This window comes from Chiloscyllium punctatum, chromosome 20 (assembly GCF_047496795.1).
Source record: "Chiloscyllium punctatum isolate Juve2018m chromosome 20, sChiPun1.3, whole genome shotgun sequence".
NCBI classification, from domain to species: Eukaryota; Metazoa; Chordata; class Chondrichthyes; order Orectolobiformes; family Hemiscylliidae; genus Chiloscyllium; species Chiloscyllium punctatum.
Window position 1 is genome coordinate 40,807,011 of NC_092758.1, and position 21,265 is coordinate 40,828,275.

General features: G+C 38.1%; 1 protein-coding gene across 12 annotated transcripts in view; it reads right to left on the reverse strand.

Annotated features, from left to right (window-relative positions):
• LOC140492064 (kelch-like protein 3) overlaps positions 1-21,265 on the reverse strand; it is a 119,385-nt gene that overhangs the window by 16,187 nt on the left and 81,933 nt on the right. For 5 of the 12 annotated variants that reach the window (XM_072590730.1, XM_072590732.1, XM_072590738.1 and 2 more), the window contains 7 exons: positions 20,997-21,113; positions 20,619-20,660; positions 19,317-19,466; positions 14,567-14,684; positions 5,148-5,345; positions 3,316-3,420; positions 1,559-1,687 (listed from right to left, as the gene is read on the reverse strand). In XM_072590730.1, coding sequence (XP_072446831.1) covers positions 1,559-1,687; positions 3,316-3,420; positions 5,148-5,345; positions 14,567-14,684; positions 19,317-19,466; positions 20,619-20,660; positions 20,997-21,113 — 859 coding nt within the window. The remainder of the gene's footprint in view (positions 1-1,558; positions 1,688-3,315; positions 3,421-5,147; positions 5,346-14,566; positions 14,685-19,316; positions 19,467-20,618; positions 20,661-20,996; positions 21,114-21,265) is intronic. The other 7 variants (XM_072590731.1, XM_072590733.1, XM_072590739.1 and 4 more) reach the window with 5 other exon arrangements.

A 21,265-nucleotide genomic window follows, 5' to 3' on the forward strand; every position in this document is an offset into this window, starting at 1 on the left:
GGGCCTCTTCTGGACCACTGTGCGCAGTTCTGATTGCCATGTTATAGGAAGGATTATTATTAAGCTGGAGAGGGCTCAGACGAGATGTACAAGGATGTTGCTGAGAGTGAAGGGTTTGAGTTATAGAGAGAAACTGGAGCATAGGAAGTTGAGGGGTGACCTTCTAGATGTCTGCACAATCATGAGGGGTATCGATAAGGCAAATAGCAGGTGTCTTTTCACTAGAGTGGGGAATTTCAAGACTTGGGGTCATGTTTTTAAGGTGAGAGAAGAAAGATTTTAAAAAGACATGAGGGACAGTTGTTTTCTTTAAGAGTGGTTTGTGTGTGGAATGAACTGCTGAGGAAGTGGTGGATGTAGGTACAGTTACATCACTTAAAAAACATTTAGATGAGTACATGAATAAGAAATGTTTGAAGGGATATGGATCAAGCGCTGACAGGTGGGGATAGTTTAGTTTGGGTTTGTGGTTGGCATGGACTGGTTGGAGCAAAGGGTCTGTTTCCGTGCTGTCTGACTTCATGACTCAGTGCTTTAACATCTTTAATAATGGCACCTAACAGGTGCCAAAGGGAGAGCAGCTGAGAAGTGGCAAGGCCTAAAAATGATCTCCCCAACATTTAATTTGAGGAAATTTCTGCTCATTCAGTACAGAATAACTATTAAGCAGCATGACAATTTAGAGACAATTTAGAGACAAGAAAGGCTGTGTTAAGATAGTGGGGTGTCACCATTGTATATAAACTGATGTGTTTTGAATGAGGTCACCAATTGGCTGCATGTAATTCAGAAACTGAAGGTCGGGTAGTTCAAGGAAGTATCCATATGTACCTTGTGTCAGTTCAGGAGCAAAGTCAGAAGCCACTTCAGATGGTTCTCTGACTACAACTGAATAGATAAAAACAAAACTAGCTGCATGCAGTTTCACCCAGCTGGACACAGTGACAGATGATCACGTGGTCAATCATGTTAAAATTAACAGACAGACCCAATTTTCCAAGTTAACAATCACAAAGGATGTCACTTGGTGATTTCAGTACAGTGCTACTAGATGTCCAATCAAGTAAAACACCCTTCCTGCACGGAGTCTGTCCAGACCTGTTAGAATTTTATATGTTTCAATCAGCTCCCCTCCCTTCCTTTTAAACTCCAGAGAATACAGGTCCAATCAAACAAATCTCTCATCATAGGACAGTCCTACCATCCTTGCCATCAGTATAGTGAACTTCTGCTGCATTCCCTCTATGGCAAGGATGTCCGTTCTTAAGTAGGGAGACCAAAACTGCATGCAATACTCCAGATGTGATCTCACCAAGGCCCTGTACCACTGTCATACCCAAATAAACGGTTTCCACTGGTTCTCCCTGATCTATTCTACTCGTTAATAGAATCCCAAAAAAACCCAGCAGATTTGTTAACCATGATTTGCCTTTTACACACTCATGCTGACTTCTCAGGTTAGATTTTATTTGAAATAATGTTTGATCAATTTTAAAAAGACAAGCAGAAAGATGCAAATTACTACACATCACACCAAAAAGAAATGCAAAAATCAAACCTGCACCACTACGCCGTGTACTCATATCTGAAACATATGTCCATTCGTTGCTGACTGGATTATATGCTTCAACAGTGCTAAGACATTGGCGTGATGCTCCATCGTAGCCACCTACTGCATACAATCTGCCTGAGGAGATAGAGGGTATATGAACAATCAACACATACATTTCAAAATTGTTAAATACAGTTCTGTTTCTTATTCTATACTAGTTGTTCAATCAAGGAGAGATCAGGAAATAAAGTAAGATTTTGGGGGGAAAAAGAGAGACAAAATGCAAGCAAGTGAGCAAACCTAAATGTCAGAAGTGATGAAAGACCTGAAGTATTCACACTTGTTTCTGTGTCCAGAGATATTGCCAGACCTGATGAGTATTTCCAGCATTTTACATCTTGATTTCAGATTTCCAGAATCCACAGCTCTTTACTTGATGAGAAGCAATATAAGATTGCATTGAATTTCATACAAAGTCCTGAGTACAATTCAGTGTTTTCCTTCCCTACCTATTCAGGATGTTGTTGGTTAATCCCAAGTAGCAATTACTGTTCTGTGTAGAAGCATCTTTAAAATGCTTCTGTCTTTAAATATTTGGGGCATAGGTTAGAACAGCTGGAGTGAAAGATTTCCACAAAGGAATTTATCCCCAGGACTGTCTCACAACTTAAGTTTAGAATACAGGTGATCATTCAGTTTAAATGATTTGGCTGGATACCTTCTTCCTGAAGACTAGAAAGCTGATTGATTATTAAACTTGAGTAGACTGGAATTGTAAATCCTGTTCCTGATTTTTTTTTGTGAATAATTTGCAACTAACATAATTCATGAATTTCTAACTCTAACAAGCTGCATTTGGTATGATTAATCATTACATATTATATTAATCAATGCAATGAACAGTTGGAAAATAAGGAAACATATAGTAAATAAAAAGTTCCAACCACGCTTGCAAAAATCCAACGGTTAAACAAAATACCCTTAATTTGGAAGAAATGGCTTTCAATAGTCTCTCTTCTCCAGCTAAAAGCAAAGATATATCAAAGAAGAACAATTTAAATGTGGATCCTGAAATGTGGGAGATACAAGATGCTTTCACAAAAAAGGGAAGATCAAAAGCAAACTTACACAATCAAGAAGGGTCTCTGGATGCATGTGGGGTTTGAAATCATCAACACCAATTCACTAATCTTTGTGAAACTCACATTTATATTGTTCTCTCAATCAGAACATGCTGTGGGTGCAGTGCGTAGTGTGCATTTCTCACCTGCTGCGCAGGTTTGAATTTTTTGTGTTATCGTGCCATATGATACCAGAGACATCTTCTTCAGGATAAACACACATTTAGCATGCACAAGGTAAAAGGCCACATGATGACTTACAGCCTTCAGGAGAACTGTCCCATTTTAAAAAAAACTATAAAAGAATAATCTTTAAATTGACCATTTGCTTTAGAAAACAATAAATTATGTCAGATTGGATTTTTCATTGAATTAAAAGCTAACTTTCCACTAAGGGGCCTCTACAACAATGCCTAAATTTACATCATCAGGATTGAATTTTAACAATTTAAAGAGTCAGAGTTAAGATGAAAAATGAATTAATTTTCATTTTATTGAAATTATTACACAACATAGGCATAGGACTCAAAGATCAAGCAAGTAAATTCCTTTCATTTCTCTCTTTACTGAATAAGAGTTGGAATAGCAATCTTTTCAGGAAACACATAGGGCAATAAAACACCTGTCATCTTTTCCTCTTACCTTCCACAACTCCAACACCAACACTACTTCTTCTTGTGTTCATGGGTGCCACAAAAAACCATTCATTGATTTTGTAATTATACGCCTCCACTGATGATAATCCTACTTAACAGTGGGAAAAAAAAAATGGTATAATCATTTCATTTCTGGAACTAAAGGTAATACAAGCATAAAATCAAAGATTTTTCTTATTAAATGAACAAACAGATCTGGATGAAAATACGTTAGGATTAAGAATATTCCTTTAGTGAAATGCAAGCCTTAGGAGATAGAATGAATTGTGAAAAGTAAGGTGACAGTGCTAATTGGACAGTGTCAGTTTGCAAAAATATGCTAGAACATCTTTTCAATTATATGTTTGTTCCTACTTGTTCTAAGACATGACAGCTGCAATCACAAGAGAAATTGAGACAAATGATAAGTACCTACAGTAATGTTAATATATTTGTTACAACGGCCAACAACAAGAATATACAAAATAAACTGGATTATAAGATAGTCAGAGATGAACAACATAGAAGCAGACCCTTCGGTCTAACTCATCTATGCAGACCAGATATCCAAAATTAATCTAGTCTCATACTAATCTAAACTCTTCCTATTTATACACCCATCCTTTTAAATGTTGCCATTGTACCAGCCTCCACCATCTCCATTTGGCAGTTCATTCCATACACGCACCATCCTCTGTATGAAAAGGTTGCCCCTTTAGATCCCTTTTAAATCTTTCCCCCTCACCTTAAACCTATGCCATCTAGTTTTCAACTCCCCTGCCCTGGGGAAAAGACCTTGACTATTCACCCTATCCATGCCTCTCATGATTTTATAAACCTCCTTCAGTTTCCGAAAGAGCACAGGATGAACAAGAAAAGCCTCTTGCCTATTCAAGAATGCTCAACACCTGGAACAGACTTCGAAGTGAATTATTTCAGATGAAAACCAATGTTTATGCAAAATAGTTGGATGACATAAGGCAACTTTAAGATTAAATGTGCATGCATCAAAACAAGCTAAGTAGCTTCCCTCACTTTGTGATAACCTTTGATGGGGCTTACTGATATAAACAGAGAAATAGAAGGAATAGGCTATTCAGCCCATTGAGCCTGCTCACCATTCATTACGATCATCCAACTCAATACCCTGTTCTCACTTTTTCCTTATACCCTTTGATCCTTTTAACCCTAATAACTATATGCAACTCCTTCCAGAAACATACAATGTTTTGGCCTCAACCACCTTCTGTGGCAGAGAATTCTACAGGCTCACCATTTCTGGGTGAAGAAATTTCTCCTAAGCTCAGTCTTATGTGGCCTACCCTTAAACTGTGATCCCTGGTTCTGGACTCAGTGGTCATCGGGGATATCCTTCCTGCGTTTATCCTGTCTGGTACCATTAGAATTTTGTAGGTTTCTATGAGATATCCCCCTCATTCCCCTAAATTCTCATGAAGGTGATGGATTTCATCAAGCTACAACCCTCTATTATTACAAATAAGAATTAAATCATGTATTTTCCATAATAATGTGGAGGTGTTGTGTTGGACTGGGATGGACAAAGTTAAAAATCCACACAAGTTTTCAGAGCATGCTCCTTCAGCAGGTACCTCGTGGGGCAGGATCATTTACCATAAATTCTGTGTCCTATGATCCTGCCCCACCTGACGAAGGAACAGTGCTCTGAAAACTTGTACTTCCAAATAAACCTGTTGGACTATAATCTGGTGTTGTGTGATTTTTAAACTTTATTTTCTGTAAGCAGTGAATAGACTTGTAAAATGAAGAGGAACTCAGATGGAGAAAAGGTAAAAGCATTTCACGGATAACCCACTGTACCTGTACTCCCATCAAATCCACCGACAGCATAGAGTAAATCATTTAACACTGCTGCTCCAAGAGTACTTCGTCTCTCTTGCATACTGGCAATGGATGTCCAGTTGTCCTTGACTGCATCATACACATCCACAGTCCGGACTCTTAGTGACCCATTGAATCCTCCCACTGCATAAACACGGCCACTCATATATACAACACCTGGCAGACAGAAAATGAAAACAGTATAAGTGAGAAAAGTAAAAGTTCTAAACGTTGCAGTTACATTTTGCAATCTCCAGCTATTGTAATTTATACATTCCCTTCTATCTTTTCTCGGTTGTTTTGTTACACCACCCCCCCCCCCCCTTGCCCGCCACCAAAGTGTCATCCTAGCAGCCTCCTACTGATATTTCCATGACCTCAAAATACTTCAGCAAAGGAAGTTGATGAATAAACATATTCTGAATGTAAAATGGCGACTCAGAGCTGCAAGAAATCAACATTCTTTGGCATACCAAATATTTGTATCACAGTTTTGCTGGTGTCAGAATAAAGAAGTCAGAATAATGTCAAGTCCGCATCACACTCTATAGTTAAATAGATCTATCCATTACTCTGTAATAATCATTAGCGTAACAAACAACATCCTTATATTTAGGAATACTTTTCTGATTATTCATCAGCATAAACCACCAACTCTACATTGGCTATTATCAACTATCCTTTTTGAAACAGGTCATAATGCAGCAGCTACCTGCGTGATCAAATACTGTTCACACACATTCTCACACTCACAACCCCCATCCCAGACAGACACACACAGACAGACCAAGACCCACATGCACACATATATTTTGTGGGGTGAATTTGTACTTGCAGAGTTACATTGTACTTTGCTCAAAAACTGCATACATTCATGTAGAACTCCGAGCTCAAAAACTGCATGAATTTATGTAAAACTCTGTTTTCTCACTTTTTAGATTAGAATCAATCTAAACATCATGGCATAGACAGAGAACACAGGGGGCCAACACCTTCAACATATTGTCTAGCTATCACCATTGTTAACAGCTCACCCGAGAATGCAAATTTAAAAAATGGTTTTGTGATTTACACATGAAAGAAGTGAAACTATCACTGTATTCTAACAGATGAAAGGCTTAACAGACAAATCAATTTTTCAATGTATAATTTCAGTTACATCACACTGTAAATTTTTGCTATAAATTCTGTGTCCTCCACTATCACCTGATGAAGGAGCGTCGCTCCGAAAGCTAGTGTGCTTCCAATTAAACTTGTTGGACTATAACCTGGTGTTGTGTGATTTTTAACTTTGTACACCCCAATCCAACACCAGCATCTCCAAATAATGGATGATAAGACTGCCTTGTCTGATGAGGCAACCATTAAAAAATTACGTTCAGTATATCCTGGCTAAGTGTCTGTAGCAATTGGTACAACTGAATGCCTTGCTAGGCCATTTCAGAGGGCAATTGAGAGTCAACCACATTGCTGTGGAACTGGAGTCATATGTAGACCAGACCAGGTGAGAATGGCAGATTTCCTTCCTCGAAGGACATTAGTGAACCAGATGGTTTAGTCTTGACAATCAAAAATGATTTCATGGCAATCAGTAGATTCTTAATTCCAGTTTTTTTTTCACTGAATTCAAATTCCACCATCTGCTGTGGCGGGATTTGAACCTGGGTCTGCAGAACTAGACTAGACTAACAATCTAGTGGTAATACTACTAGGCATACCCCTAGATTTGGGTACAGTTAATGATTGTGAAACCACCCTCAAAGTCTCTCAAGTCAAGATAGCGTGTGGTTCAGAAGGCAATTTGGTGATCCCACGAACCCCCTATCTTCACCCTTCTTGGAGAAGACGTTACTGCTTGTAAGGTGCTGTCGACAAAAAGCTTGTCAAGTTGCTGCAGTGCTTCTTGTAAATAATACACACTGCTATGAATGTGCTTTGGTGGGAGGGCAAGTAAACATTTAAGATGATAGATGGGGTGACAATCAAGCAGGTTGCTTTGTCCTGGCTGGTATTGATCTTCTTGAGTTGTTGGAGCTGCTCTGAGCCAAGTGGAGAGTATTCTATCACATTCCTAATTTTCCTCTTATGTTTAAATGGTAAACTGGCTTCGGGGACCAATGAATAATCCGCTACAGAACTCCTTGCCCTTGAGCTACACGTGTAGTCATAATATTTATGTAGCTAGTTCAGTTAAGTTTCTGATCAAAAGGTACTCCCCAGAAGTAGATAATCAGGGATTTAGTAATGGCATTGAGAGATTTTCTCTTATTGGAAGCACATTGCTTGACATTCATATGGCACAAGTGTTATCTGCTGCTTTAGCAAACCAAGTCTGTGTGCTGTCCAAGTCTTACTCAGATGAGCACTTCTTGCTTCAGTTTCCAGGGTGCTGCAAATTAGTACTATACAGTGAACATCGCTATTTCTAACCTAATGGAGGGAAGGTCATTAATCAAGCAGGTGAAGACAGAAGAGATTAGGACACTACACTGAGGAACTCTTGCAGCAATGTCTGGGGACTGAATTGATTGATCTCCAACAACCACAATTATCTTCCTTTGTATTAGGTAAAACTCCAACCAGTAGTTACAAATCACACAACACCAGGTTATAGTCCAACAGATTTAATTGAAAGCACTAGCAGTTGTGACCATCTGATGAAGGAGTGGTGCTCCGAAAGCTAGTGCTTCCAATTAAACCTGTTGGACTATAACCTGGTGTTGTGGGATTTGTAACTTTGTACACCCCAGTCCAACACCGGCATCTCCAAATCAGTCCAACCAGTAGAGCTTTCTCCAATTACTATTCACTTCAATTTTGCCAGGCTCCTCAATTCCACCGTCAGTCAAATGCTGCTTTGATGTTGAAGGCAATCACTCCCATTTCATAAGGGTTCAGCTCTTTTTCTACTATATTAGCACCAAGGCTATAATGAGGTTAGGAAGCCGAATGGTTCTTGCAAATCCCAAACTGGGCTTTTGAGAATAGGTTATTGCTAGTTAAGTGTATCTCAGGAACAGGCCAAGATAGATCATCCACTCAGCACTTTCTGAAGATGGTTGCAAATGCTTCAGCCTTGCCTTTTACGCTGGATTGACTCATTACTGAGGATTAGGATATTAGCAGATTTTTTCCTCATCCTACTGGTCGCTTAGTTGTTCGCTACCATAAATGACGAGACATGACAGGACAGCAGAGCTTTGATCTAATCAGTTGAATGTTAGATTGAAAACAGCTTCTTCTGTTTGGTGTGCACCTAATTCAGTTCTGAAGCTTCACCAGATTGATATGTAATTTTTACGTATGCCTGCTGCTGCTGCTCCAGCATGCTTTCCTGCACTCCACACTGAACTAGGGCTGATCCCCTAACTTAATAGTAATGGTAGATTAATAGATGTACCAGAACATGAGCATTCAGAGTGTTTGAATATAATTCTGTTGTTACTGGGAGTTCACAGCACCTCATGGCTCCCATTTTGCAGCTGCTCGATCTGGTCTGAATCTGTTCTATTTAGCATGGGTATTAGTGCCACACAGCATGATGGTGGCATTTGTGTCTCAGGTTCCTGTATATCAAAGCTGTTTTTGTGGGTTGTGCCCTCTTTAATTGTTTTGCAAATGGTTATTTTTAGGGCAATAGATGTTAACCTAAAACATTAAGAGACCAGTTTTCATTCTTTTGCAGGTTTGCTCTGAAAAGTACTGCCTAAAATCTGGAGATTATATTTTCCAATGGCAATGTCAATGTCTTAAATGTCTGAGGTTGCTGAGAAGAAGCACAAAAACTAGATAGGCCAAATCAGTGAACATATAATGTTGTACATTCTGTTTCAGTAATGTAATCTAATTCTAAGGAGCTTAAGGGAGCTTTGTCACAAAACTCAACAATGAAAAGTCCAATAAACACAAGGAGCAACGACTCTTTCCCCTAGAAAAAAATAAGCTTTCAATTTTGCAAACTATTTAATACTACATAGCACATGTCAAGGATACTTTGTGCAGATTGCCTCTCTGCAACAGGATGACAGAACATTTATGTACCTATTCAGCATATATTCCCCAAAATTTATGAAGTTTATTCTGACCGAAATGTAAACTGAAGGTGATTAATATTGTCAGGTTTGCCAGTGATTGCATTAACTTAAGTTAATAGTATTATACTCTCAGATAAAAGCAAAGCTTTGCAGGTGCTGAAAACCTGAATAAAAACAGAAAGCGCTAGAGAAACTCAGTTAATGTTTCGATATGAAGACAAGTCATGCTAGACTTGAAATGTGAATAGCTTCTCTCTCTTCTGCTGACTTTCTCCAACACCTTCTGCTCATAACAGTATTATACAAACATTCAAACAAGGAACAAGAACAGGCCACTTGGCACTGGCCCTACCTTCACAATTCAATAAGATTCTAGCTGAACTGATTTTGACTTCAACTCCACATTCCTGAATACGCCAAATGATCTTTCATCTCCCTGGTAATCAAGAATCTACCCATCTCTGCCTTAAAATATTTTAAAATTCTTCATCAATTGCTTTTTGAGGAAGGGAATTCCAAAGACTCAACCCACAGAGAAAAAAAATCCTCACTTGAATTAAATGGGTAACTCCTTATTTTTAAACTATGACCCCTAATTCTGCACAAGAGGAAATATTCTTTCCACAATCAGTCAGTCAAGTCCCCTTAGGATTTTATATGCTAATATAAAGTCAGCTCTGACTCTTCTAAACCACAGATGATACAGGCCCAGGCTATCTAGCCTTGCTTCATAAAGCAATCTGCTCATTCCAGGTATTAATCTAGTAAACCTTCTCCGAGCTGCTTCTAATGCATTAACATTCTTCCCTAAGGATCAGTTTTGCACATAGCACTCCAGATATGGTATTGTCAATGACCTGTATAACTGAAGCATATCCTCACCACTCTTGCAATTCCCCTCGCAATAAAATATAACATTCTGTTAGCTTTTCTGATTACTTCCTATACCTGCAGATTAATTTTCTTCAATTCATGCACTAGGGCATCCAGATCTCTAGTGCACTGATTCAACATTAGGACAAAAAGGAATTTGCACTCACATGGCGTTGCACTAAATGTCACTGTTATCTCGCAGTGTGAGATGCAGCAATTGTCATCGAAATATACATAATTTGTGTATTGCAAGATCCAATTAACTGCAATGAAAAGAATAATCATTTAATAATGATTGAAGGGAAAATATTGGAAGAACTTCGGGTAATTTTATGCTCTTCTTTGATTGATGACACTGATTCTGAATGGCTACCTAAATCACTATAATAGATAGCTTTGGTTTAATGTATAATCTAAAAGACAGCATTTCCCCAATGTTAGTGTAAAGGGTCAGCCTAGATTATAAGGACTTGCATTTCTTATATTTTCAAATCCATTCGATGCTTCAAAACTAAAGCAATATATTTTGTATTACATAACTGATCACAGTTCAGAAGCAAGCAATTTGTGCCAGCTAATCTATGCTCAACTGGAGTCTCCCATCTTTCTGCAAAATCATACAAACTAGGAGTAAGAGTACACCATTTAGCCCTTACAGCCTCACCATTCAATAACAATATTATTGATCTGATTCCACATCACATTCTCACCTACCCCTGATAGCCATTGATTTCCTTGTATTCAATGACCCAACCTCCAACACTGTCTGGGTAAGTTCCAAAGACTCTCAACTCTTAAGAAAAAACAAATTATTGCTCTGTTCCATCTTAAATAGAAGACACCTTAAGTTTAAACTGTGTCCCCAATTTTCATGTTTTCCACATAATTTCAGCATTCACCTCATCAAAACCTCACCTGCTCTGAGGAAAGGAGGGTTCTGATGAGGTTTATCTAGCCTCTTATGACATAATTGACTCAACGACTTCATCCTGTGGCAGCAAGCTCCATATACTCCTCATTCTCTTGGTTTCAAGTTTCTTCTGAATTCCCAATCTGACATTTATGTAACCATTTTATATTGCTCCTCTCCACAATGGAAACGCACGGTGTTTAGTTTACCAAAACACTTCATAATTTTATAAATCTTTGTTAGATTGCCCATCAAGCCTTTTCTTTTCAAGACAGAAGAGACCAAACCTGTTCACTCATTTCAATAGGAATAATCTCACAATTCTGTTATTGTAAATCTTTTTTTTAAAAAAAACAACCTGTCCATAGTGTCTCCATTTTCTTTTTAAAATGTGATGATCAGAATTGCATGGCCTAATACAAGTATGATATAACCAAAAATATATGTCTACAAGTTTCAATTCTATCCCTCTCCAAATAACCCTTCCTGTTCAGTTTGCTATATTTAATGTTCTTACGAACGTGGGCTGTTGCTTACAGTAATTTGTGCAATGTACTTCTAAATAATGTTGCTCCTTTATTCCACACAGATTATTTTCTACTATGCTACTTTATAATTTTCCTTTACATAACTTCAGCATAATGTATTGCTAAAAACGGCATTTATCAAAGCTTTTCATCATGCATTCATCAGGACAATTCAAAAGAACACCAATGCAAAGAGAACGCATTCTTTAGCAAGTGGACTCTTATTTGTCGAGGCATTGCTATCAAGGATAAACCAGTTAGATAGCAATTTAACTGTACTGTTTTTTTTTAAACCTTAAACCAAGCAAGTTGATTTTGGTTGATCATTGAACTAGAACTAGAACTACAACTAGAACTACATTGAACTAGAGAATGGTTACCACCTACTTTGTTAAGTTGAAATAGACTATGTGCATACATGTTCCTTCTGTCAGAAAAGAACACAGCCCTGTATATTAATATATGGAGCTTCCAGTACACACATGAATGCCACACTGCAGGCCCAACTGACAGTTTTAAATTATTTGATCATCATAATTCTTAATATTTACAGGATTATTGGGTTGAAATGGCTGAGGCTGTTTTCCCGAGTGCGTCGGAGGTGGAGGGGTCACCTAACAGTGGTTTATAAAATCGTGAACGGCATGGATAGGATAAATAGGCAAAGTCTTTTTTCTGGGGTGGAGAGTCCAGAACTAGAGGGTGAGAGGGGAAAGATATAAAAGAGACCTAAGAGGCAACGTTTTCATGCAAAGGGTGGTGCATGTATGGAATGAGCTGCCAGAGGAAATGGTGGAGGCTGGTACAATTGCATCATTTAAAAGGCATCTGGATGGATATATGAATAGGAAGGGTTTGGAGGGATACGGGCCAGGTGCTGGCAAATGGGATTAGATTGGGTTGGAATATCTAGTCGGCAAGGACACGTTGGACTGAAGAGTCTGTTTCCGTGCTGTACATCTCTCAGACTATAAATGTTATCCAATCAAAGATTTACATCTAATGTTGGGCAGTGTTCTACTGATGCGGTTAGTACTTTGCTTGTTGTGAACAGCCAAAGGGATATACTGTTTAAACTAGATCCATAAGTCTAGGAGATGTACAGCTCATTGCACCACGTTACTAATTTGCGATGTAGGCAGAACATCCTTTTTACTTGACGGTAGTATCTTGTTTGTAACGAACACCACTTCACTGTTATTGCATTGTATGAGCATAATAGTTTTTAGCTTTTGCCCAAACTTTTAAGATATCTTGCATTTCTAGGGTAATTTGAGTACTTTTCATGACGAATTATGATGGCTTTAGACTTCTTCATGAGCCTACTTGACATACAGCAAAAATAATCTTATTGAGATTGTCATTCTGCCACAGGATGGCTTTGATGTGTCTGACTTCAGCACTACATTTGCACAGTGAGCAAATGGCTGGGACCCTACTTACAAGGTTGCCAATAGTGCTGATCTTGTAGCACTTGGAGCAGTAGGAATCTCAATGCATTACTGACCACTAAAGGTAGATTTATGGTAGGCAGCAGTTGAAAAACCCATGACTGCTCCATTTCAAAGACAAATTTGGGTCTAAGATGGAGCCACCTATGGCATGTAAGGAAATTCATACATGTAGCTACAGATTCAGATACATTAGGTGCTTTTATAACACTTATTCAATGCATATTAGTTTAATGCAATTGAAGAATTTATACCGTTATTTGTAGAACCTTTATTTTCCTTACCTGTATTGGCTATAATGCAATTCTGGCCCTATTCATTTAAATGGCGTGGCTATTGCTCGATTTTCTTATAATAAGGGATTGCACGAGAACTGAACTATCGCGCTATTTCATAACTGACAGTACCGTAAATATACCAACTAAATAAAAAGGCAAAAAAAGTCAAATGACATTCCACAGAAGACAAGCTTCTCACGGAACACAACAGAGATGTTTGTGAAAACTGGGCTTTAGTCAGATCCGATGGCAACATCATTTCCTCAGGTATACATGGTGTCATACGTACAAACATGGTATCATATATTACTATAATATAATGCCTTATTGACAAATGAATTTTAATGTATGTCCATTCTGCAAGTTTATTAATGTTTTGTAAGTCGTTTAAGACCTTCTAATTAGCACCTCTGTTCCTACCAGAATTGAAGGAAATGTACAGGTAACTGTGCTCCCATGAAATTTACAGCCTTTGTCCTTCTAGTCAATACAGATTACAGATTTTGGAGTTGCTTCAGTGCATCTTGTATATGGTACACAATGCCACCACTTGGCACTGGTAGTGTTGGGAGTGCTTACTGGTGGATGGAGTGCCACTCTAGTGGCTGGCTTGTCTTGGACAGTATTAAATTTCATGAATGCTGCTGGAGCTGCACTCAATCAGGCAAATGGAGAGAGTGGTTCATCATACTCTTACCATGTTTATGTCTTGTACATTGTGTTTATATTTTTAGGGAGTTATGTGGTGGGTTAATTGTCACAGATTTCACAATCTTTGACCTGTTCTTGTAGCCATAATACTTAACTGTTGTTCCAATTAAGTTTCATGTCTATGGTAACTTTATGGAAAATGAACATACGTCTCTCTAATATGCAGAAGTATCACATTAATAACTGTGTTATTAAGTTTCAAATGGAGTTGAACTTTAATAATTACAACTGACAAGATAAAATATAAATGAATTACATTGAAATATAATGACTTATCTAAACTATGGCATCTCCAACAATGCAATACTTCCTTGTGCTACAGTGATTTGTCATTATCAGCCAAAAAATTCTAAACACTAGCCTTGAAATAAGGCTGAGAACTGAGTCAAGCTGACACTGTTACAAAGTATTTGCAACATAGAAACAGGCCTTTTCACCGAAGAGATGAGGGTCTTTATTTAATTTACTTACTTACATCCCAATTTACTTAATACACTTGAATCAAGACAGATAAATGTGCAATATAATAAAATTATTTGCCTGTTTTCATTACTTTGTATTTGATGCTCTAAAGTGAACAGAACTTTTAGTTTAATAAATGGAACTGCGCGTACCTGCTCTGCACCTTCTGGAAGGAAGCTCTGCTACTTGATTCCAACGATCGTCTTTAAAGTCGTAGCACTCCACGCTTCGTATAGCTTTAGGTGCCTGACCACCAACCACTATCATTACCTGCAAACATAAGCAGCAGATCTGTGTTACAACTCAAATAGTATCAGCAAAGCTTCTTGGTTACGGAAATAATTCAGTGCTGGCATTATAAGATGTCTCCATAATTTAGGTCATAAAACCTAATATAATGTCTGCTATAATTTTGACTTCTCACTATTTAGGTTATGTGGCATGCAAGTGAAACAAGGCTCTCTATTTCTATTTAACTTCTTCCTCAAATAAGCTGGGATTCTAAAAGCATTTTCGAATTTTCCACTATTGTTCTGTCATTATATGCCATATCTGCAAAACTCAGAAAAGTTGACATAACCGTACAGAAAAACTAATAATTCAGAAAGTACATTCACCTGAAAAGTAATGGATTAAAAGGCCAATAGTCTCTACTTCAAGGTGATTGACCAAGTTAAATTCCTTTCTTTCATTGGCTTTCAGGACTTGTTTTAACCAAATGACTACTATCTATTTATTTCATCTATAACAGAGGGGAGTTACAGAGTGACATGAAAGAGTAATGAAGTAAACTGCAGCTGTACTCACATTCTATAAGCACATAAGAAAAAAGCATCTACAGTACATAAAGGATGCAATTTTTTAAAGGAGTTCTAGCGAGGTGAAATGCTCTTTGGGTACCGGATTTTATTTCAGACATGGTGCATTTAATACTGTTTAATATCAGCTACTGTGGAGCTTCTGCTGATCAAAATGTTTTCTTCACTAAACTGGATTAGCTTTATTAGGCAAAAATGTTTAAATTAAAATTGTTTCTTAAACAATTCTGCTAGTTAAAAAACCTGAAAAACAAATAAATCAAGAAACCAAAATTACATTTCCAAAATTGTTTTTATTACTCCATGGCCAAGCTTGTCCAACAGTTATTATGGACAAAGCAAAAGACTTGCTTTCACATGCTACTGTTTAAAGTTGAAACAACAGATCTTCCCAATTTTTTCAAATATAGACTGTACGATTTGAAATTTGTTCTGAAGTACATTTTGCTTTATGTAAGTTCCTAAACAAATACAAAATATATAAATCATTTCCTGAGTGTGAGATTACAGATAAATAAAGTCACAATGAAGGCCATTAGAATTTTTGTTTTATAAACAAAATCAAATTACTAAAAAGAACAAGCACCTTCGCAGTGCCTTTCTCAAATTCAGGACATTCAAAGCACTCTGCAGTCTAGGAAGTAGACTTTTCAAATGTGGTCAAGATCACAATGAGGTGAAACACATTAATTGGCAGTCGGTAACAAAATATACCCCAAATAGCTCATTTTAATTATGCTGTTTACAAGACAAATATCACTGTCCAGTTACTTTTCCAATTAGTGCCATACAAACTTTTACTTTCACCCAAAGGTGCAGTTGAGGCTTCAGTTTAACTTTTCATCCAAAACATGGCATTTTCCATAGTGCAGGATGCTCTCAGTACTACACTGAAGTGCCAAACTTGGTCAAGAACACAAACTATCAGGAAAGGGGGTATTAAGATTACAGCATTCGTAAGTATCTCTGCTCTACACTTCACAGACGAGAATTCAAGAACTTTTAAAAACTGTAATTGGGCCAATACAACTGATCATACAGACTGGCATCTAAGGAGAACCTGACACTATTACTCAGAATATGACAATAATAATTCTGACCTAGAATATGACCTGAACTAGGCAAATCAAGCTTTTTGACTTGACAGAGCAACTGGTGTTGAATGTAAACAACATTCTAAATCAATCGTTTCAAATCTTGATAGAAATTGAGGTTAGGAATTAGTAGATGAATCAATTGATATGCTGTATTTGCTTTATAGGCAGGAAAGTTGAGGCCATTCAAACTAAGCTGAAATGCACATTCACCTTTTAAATAGTTTGCATCAAAATTCAATAAAATCAGTATCAAGATGCCATTTGAGAAATATGATGTTACTTAAATGTCCCACACTTCCAACAATCCAAAATGTTGCTCAAATTTGCTAGCTACTTCCAGAATACTTCAAATGTAACATTAAATCATAGAAGTATAGAATGATAACAGCACAGAAGGAGGCCTTGCAGCCTGCCTTTTTCCTGGCCACACTATGGATGAGCAACTCAGCTAGTTGCATTCTTTGTCTTTTCACTATAGCCATACAATGTTCTCTTTTTAGATGTCTTTTTAGATTTAAATAATTATCAAATTCTAATCTGCCTCCACTGTACTCTCAGGTAATGCTTTTTAAATGCTAACCATTTATTTGTTAAGGAGGTTTCTTTTTATCTCTTCCACCACGCTTTTGCTAGAAGGTATATTAATTCACTATCTTGCTGTTCGCAACTTTTCACCGATGCGAACAGTCCTTCTTTATCTATTATCTTCAGATTTTGAGCACTGCCATCACATGTTCTCTCAACCTCCTCTCTATTAAGGACAGTAGCCCCAGCTTTACCAATCTAACTATGTAACTGAAGGCCCTCATCCATGGAGGATTTTCTATAAATCTCTGCATCACATCTAATTTCTTCACATTCTTCCTCCCATTGTCCTGTATCCTCAATTCTTCATTTTCATAACCTTTTCTTGTACTTTCTACCAAATTCTAACATCATATCTGACATCATGACAACAGGCCTTGCTACAGGACAGGATCTGGCAAATTGCGATGTTTCCCAGGACATCCTCAGGTGTCTCTGGCCCTCATTCTCAGACAGTTTGTCCACATACCGAAGATACTGCCACGCCAATGGCTGCCTTTTGCTATACGTTCCCTACTTGGCTGGCCTTTCCTTGGATGTTTCCTGCTACTGGCCTTAAAGCTTCAGTTATTGACAGATGAGGTCCCTCTTTTGTTTCAACCTTTCCTTCAGAGAATTGTAGAAAATTTGGGCTCATTCTCAGAAAAGTATTCTACCAGTGAACTATGAGAAAAAAGAAAAAAGCTATTTGAGAGCATGTGTATATGGATTTTGCCCATGCAGCTGCTAAGCAGGTGAGTTTTCCTGCTCCTCCAATTGCACTCACTAAAACTCCATCCATCCTACAGGCCTTCTTCCACTTGCAACTGCAATTCTGACATCTACAAAAGGATTTTTGAAAATATGCCAGTGACCTGTGAACCCATCACCTTCCAACCATGCCCACCACCTTCAATTCTATCCCCATCCACTCTGAGCACTGCCCACATCAAAATCATCCTTACAGTTTCCATTAGATCTCATAATCTGCCCTATGATATTTTGAATTTCCTTACCTCAGATTGTACCCAACTCTCTACCAATTTAAAATCACCAGTAACTCCAAACATTCCATTTGTCAGCCAATACCAAGATTCACCTACATTTGGACAGTACTGCCTCACCCTCCACATCCCTCAATTTGTTTATCTATATTTCTTGCACCCACATTCCACTACACCCAACATCCTAAGCCCTTGTCATTGCACTTTCATACTGTGACATTGCCTTCTCTGGTTAACTGACTCCGAAATACCCTCTTCGTCTATCGCTGCCTTAGCAGCATCCCAAACGACTACAGAGACAGCAAGTCATATCTACCAGTCATCGGACTGCACAAGGACTGTATGATTTGTCCCATACTGTCCCAAGGGCACTGATTTATGTTTCTGTGGAGTTGGAATCAATGACTCACAAGTTAGGTAGGGGTCAGCTGCAGATTCCGATGCTCATATTCCAGGAATGAAATATGTAAAACAATCACTGCTAGCCCCTTTCATAATACCACATTCCTTCATTGTAACTAGCCAAAGTTCTCAAATAACCTACCTGACACCATTATGGAACTCTATAGAGCTGCAGCAATTGAAGAAAGCCCACCACAATCTTTAGACAGCAGATAAGTGAGCAATATGAGGCCATGACAATACTACCAATATGAACAACAAAAAAAAAGAATGGGCCACTCAAACTTTCAAGCCTTCTCTGGCATTGAATAAGATCATAGCTGATTTGATTTTAACCTCAATTCTACGCTCCTGCATATCTCAGATAATCTTTTATCCCTTCGGTAATCAACCACCTACCTCTGCTTTAAAAATATTTAAAGGTATTGCATCCACGACCTTTTGAGGGAGGGAATTCCAAAACGCCTCAGCCCTCAGAAAAAAATGTTTCCTCATTTCTGCTTTGCTTGATTGGTACCTTACTTTTAAAGTATGATCTACATCCCAAGAACAAATTAAAACAATACCTCAATACCACAATAACGGAGAATGCTTTACTGGATGCAATGCCTCCAGTATTGCTAGTTGACAAGACTTTTTTGCCAAATGTAGAGTAACACACTGTTTAATCTATCTTTGCCTAGATTTGAAGGGCATTTTTCCAATCATATATGCCATCTTAAAGTGCCTGCTAAGTGTGCATAAACCTGAAACTGAAGACGTGAAACCAAAAACTTCTCAATCTCGAAAAGCGCTGCCGGTCAGTGTGGCTCTATGCCAAGAATGTACTAGCAGAAAATTTTCCGTAGTTACTTCTGACCAATCTTAGTTCAGAATTGGATGGTAGTTTTAGACTAGGGAAGCAAACTGATCAGTCTGCATTTATACCTGTAGAGGACATATTAGCAAAGCTACTGGTCAATAAAATGACACAGGTAGTTGCTTTTGGTTCAAACTTTAAAGCATCCTCTTTCCTACCTTGGGTAGACTGATTGGGGTCCTTGGTCTTGTGCGCGCTGTCTTTATCGCAGCTCGTTGATCAAGAGGAAGTAAATGGTATTTCATGGCTTCAATTAGGAAATCTTTGCATGTATTATTATTCTTTATCAAAGCCTCCTCTTCTACAGTCTGCATGTAGCAGGGATACACGTATGTGAGTCACATCAGCAATAGACATTATTGAATATAGCTTGACATTTAACAATTACCAGTTGGCTCATTAAAATAAAAATGCACTGTGCCAGATATAACAAAAGAAGGTCCTGTAACACAGTACATCACTAACCCCAAAATAGTTCTCTAAAACTGACAGCTAAAGTAAAACAGTTTTAGCAAAAAAATCACATTATGCCCTGGATCAAAACATATTTTCCAAAATATAAACAGGGGCATTTGATATTTAGAAGTCAACTTAAAAATAAAAATGATGCAATGCTGATTGCAGCAGCTTTGGTTTGTTAGCAATTTTTGACTGGCACAGATCCAATGGACTGCCTGGGTTCCTTCTGTGTCAGAAATCTTCTATGGCCAGAATTTAATTAGTAAGGCAGGCACCCTGGCAAATAACCAAATCCACCCAGACATTTGTGTGACACAAGATCACCCTTTTCTGCCATTTTGCAACCAATTATTTGCCAATAGGCTCTCTAGATTTGAAGGTTGGGCAACTGTATAGCAAGAGCTGCTGGCTGATCGAAGGGCAAGCTGCTTAGTAGCCAAAACGTACAAAGGCTACTGCTGGAACTGCACCTACAAAGCAAAGGCACCGTGAAAGCAAGTTGCCCATAAAACAATTAAGTGGTTCTTGGTCTTTAAGGTCATCAGGCAAGCCCTGATGAGGGACTGGTGGGAATGTCATAAGACAGCCATTGCTGCCAGGAGAACCTCCAGAGGCCACAGAGTCAAAGAGGAAGTCTCCCTTTTCTCATTACCATAGTATCCAGGACATTTTCTCAGCTGCACAGTCACCCTAATTTCTGCACATACTAGTGTGCTGATTTTTGATTTCAGACATTACTAATCACACACAGATCTTGGAGGTCTGCACACTGATAATTTATCAATGCCCAGGACCCTCAGAGCTCTTCAAATGGATTTCCACATGGCAGAGCGCCTATTTTGTTGCTGATAAAATGCCAGCGGCAGCAGGAACAGACTTTTAATTGACCACTTGTGGCTTACTTGGTCTCTAGGTTGGAGGCCTGTCTACAGTTTCATCACTTTTGGCAAAATGCCATGACAGCAGGTAGGTAATGGGCATTCCACTACCATGTTCCTCACCACTGTATGGGATCCTTCTACGCTCTCACTTCCAGTCATTTCCTAAAGGGATGATAACATCCAGGTCATTGTTTCTGTCATAAGTTGTTCCAAATTACAATTGAAATCCATCTTTGCTGTCAAATAGTTTTACAAGTCTTCTTCAAATGGATTTTCTGGGAAATGATTTTGTGCACATTATGAAAGCAAAAAGTCATCAAATATCTCGATGAAATTTTGTTTCTTCTCAACTTAAAGCTATTTTTTGGTTACATTCTTTTTTATTTAATTGTGTTTTATTTAACTTGCAAATGAAACATGCTCCTACGACAAAAAGGTCATCTGACAGGCTCTATCTAACCTCAGGTCTCTAGTCCACAAGTGAGCACTGCTGCTAACCTGGACAAGATAATCCCGTGGAAGTAGTGGAAGGCGAACATTTTCCATTAGTTTTGCCATGTGGTCCAGGCGAGTTTCTTTGTCATACTTTATCCAAGAGATAACTGCTTCAAATACCTGCCGGTGAGAAAGAAGTAGGTGGAAGTCTGAATGGCCTGAAATGAGCATTAAATTTTAGTAATCCAATACCAAAGTTTTGTTTCAACCTCTTTCCTTGCCACAAACTGAACCATGTAATTGTGGCCTCTAAATCTAAATCAAAGTTAAAC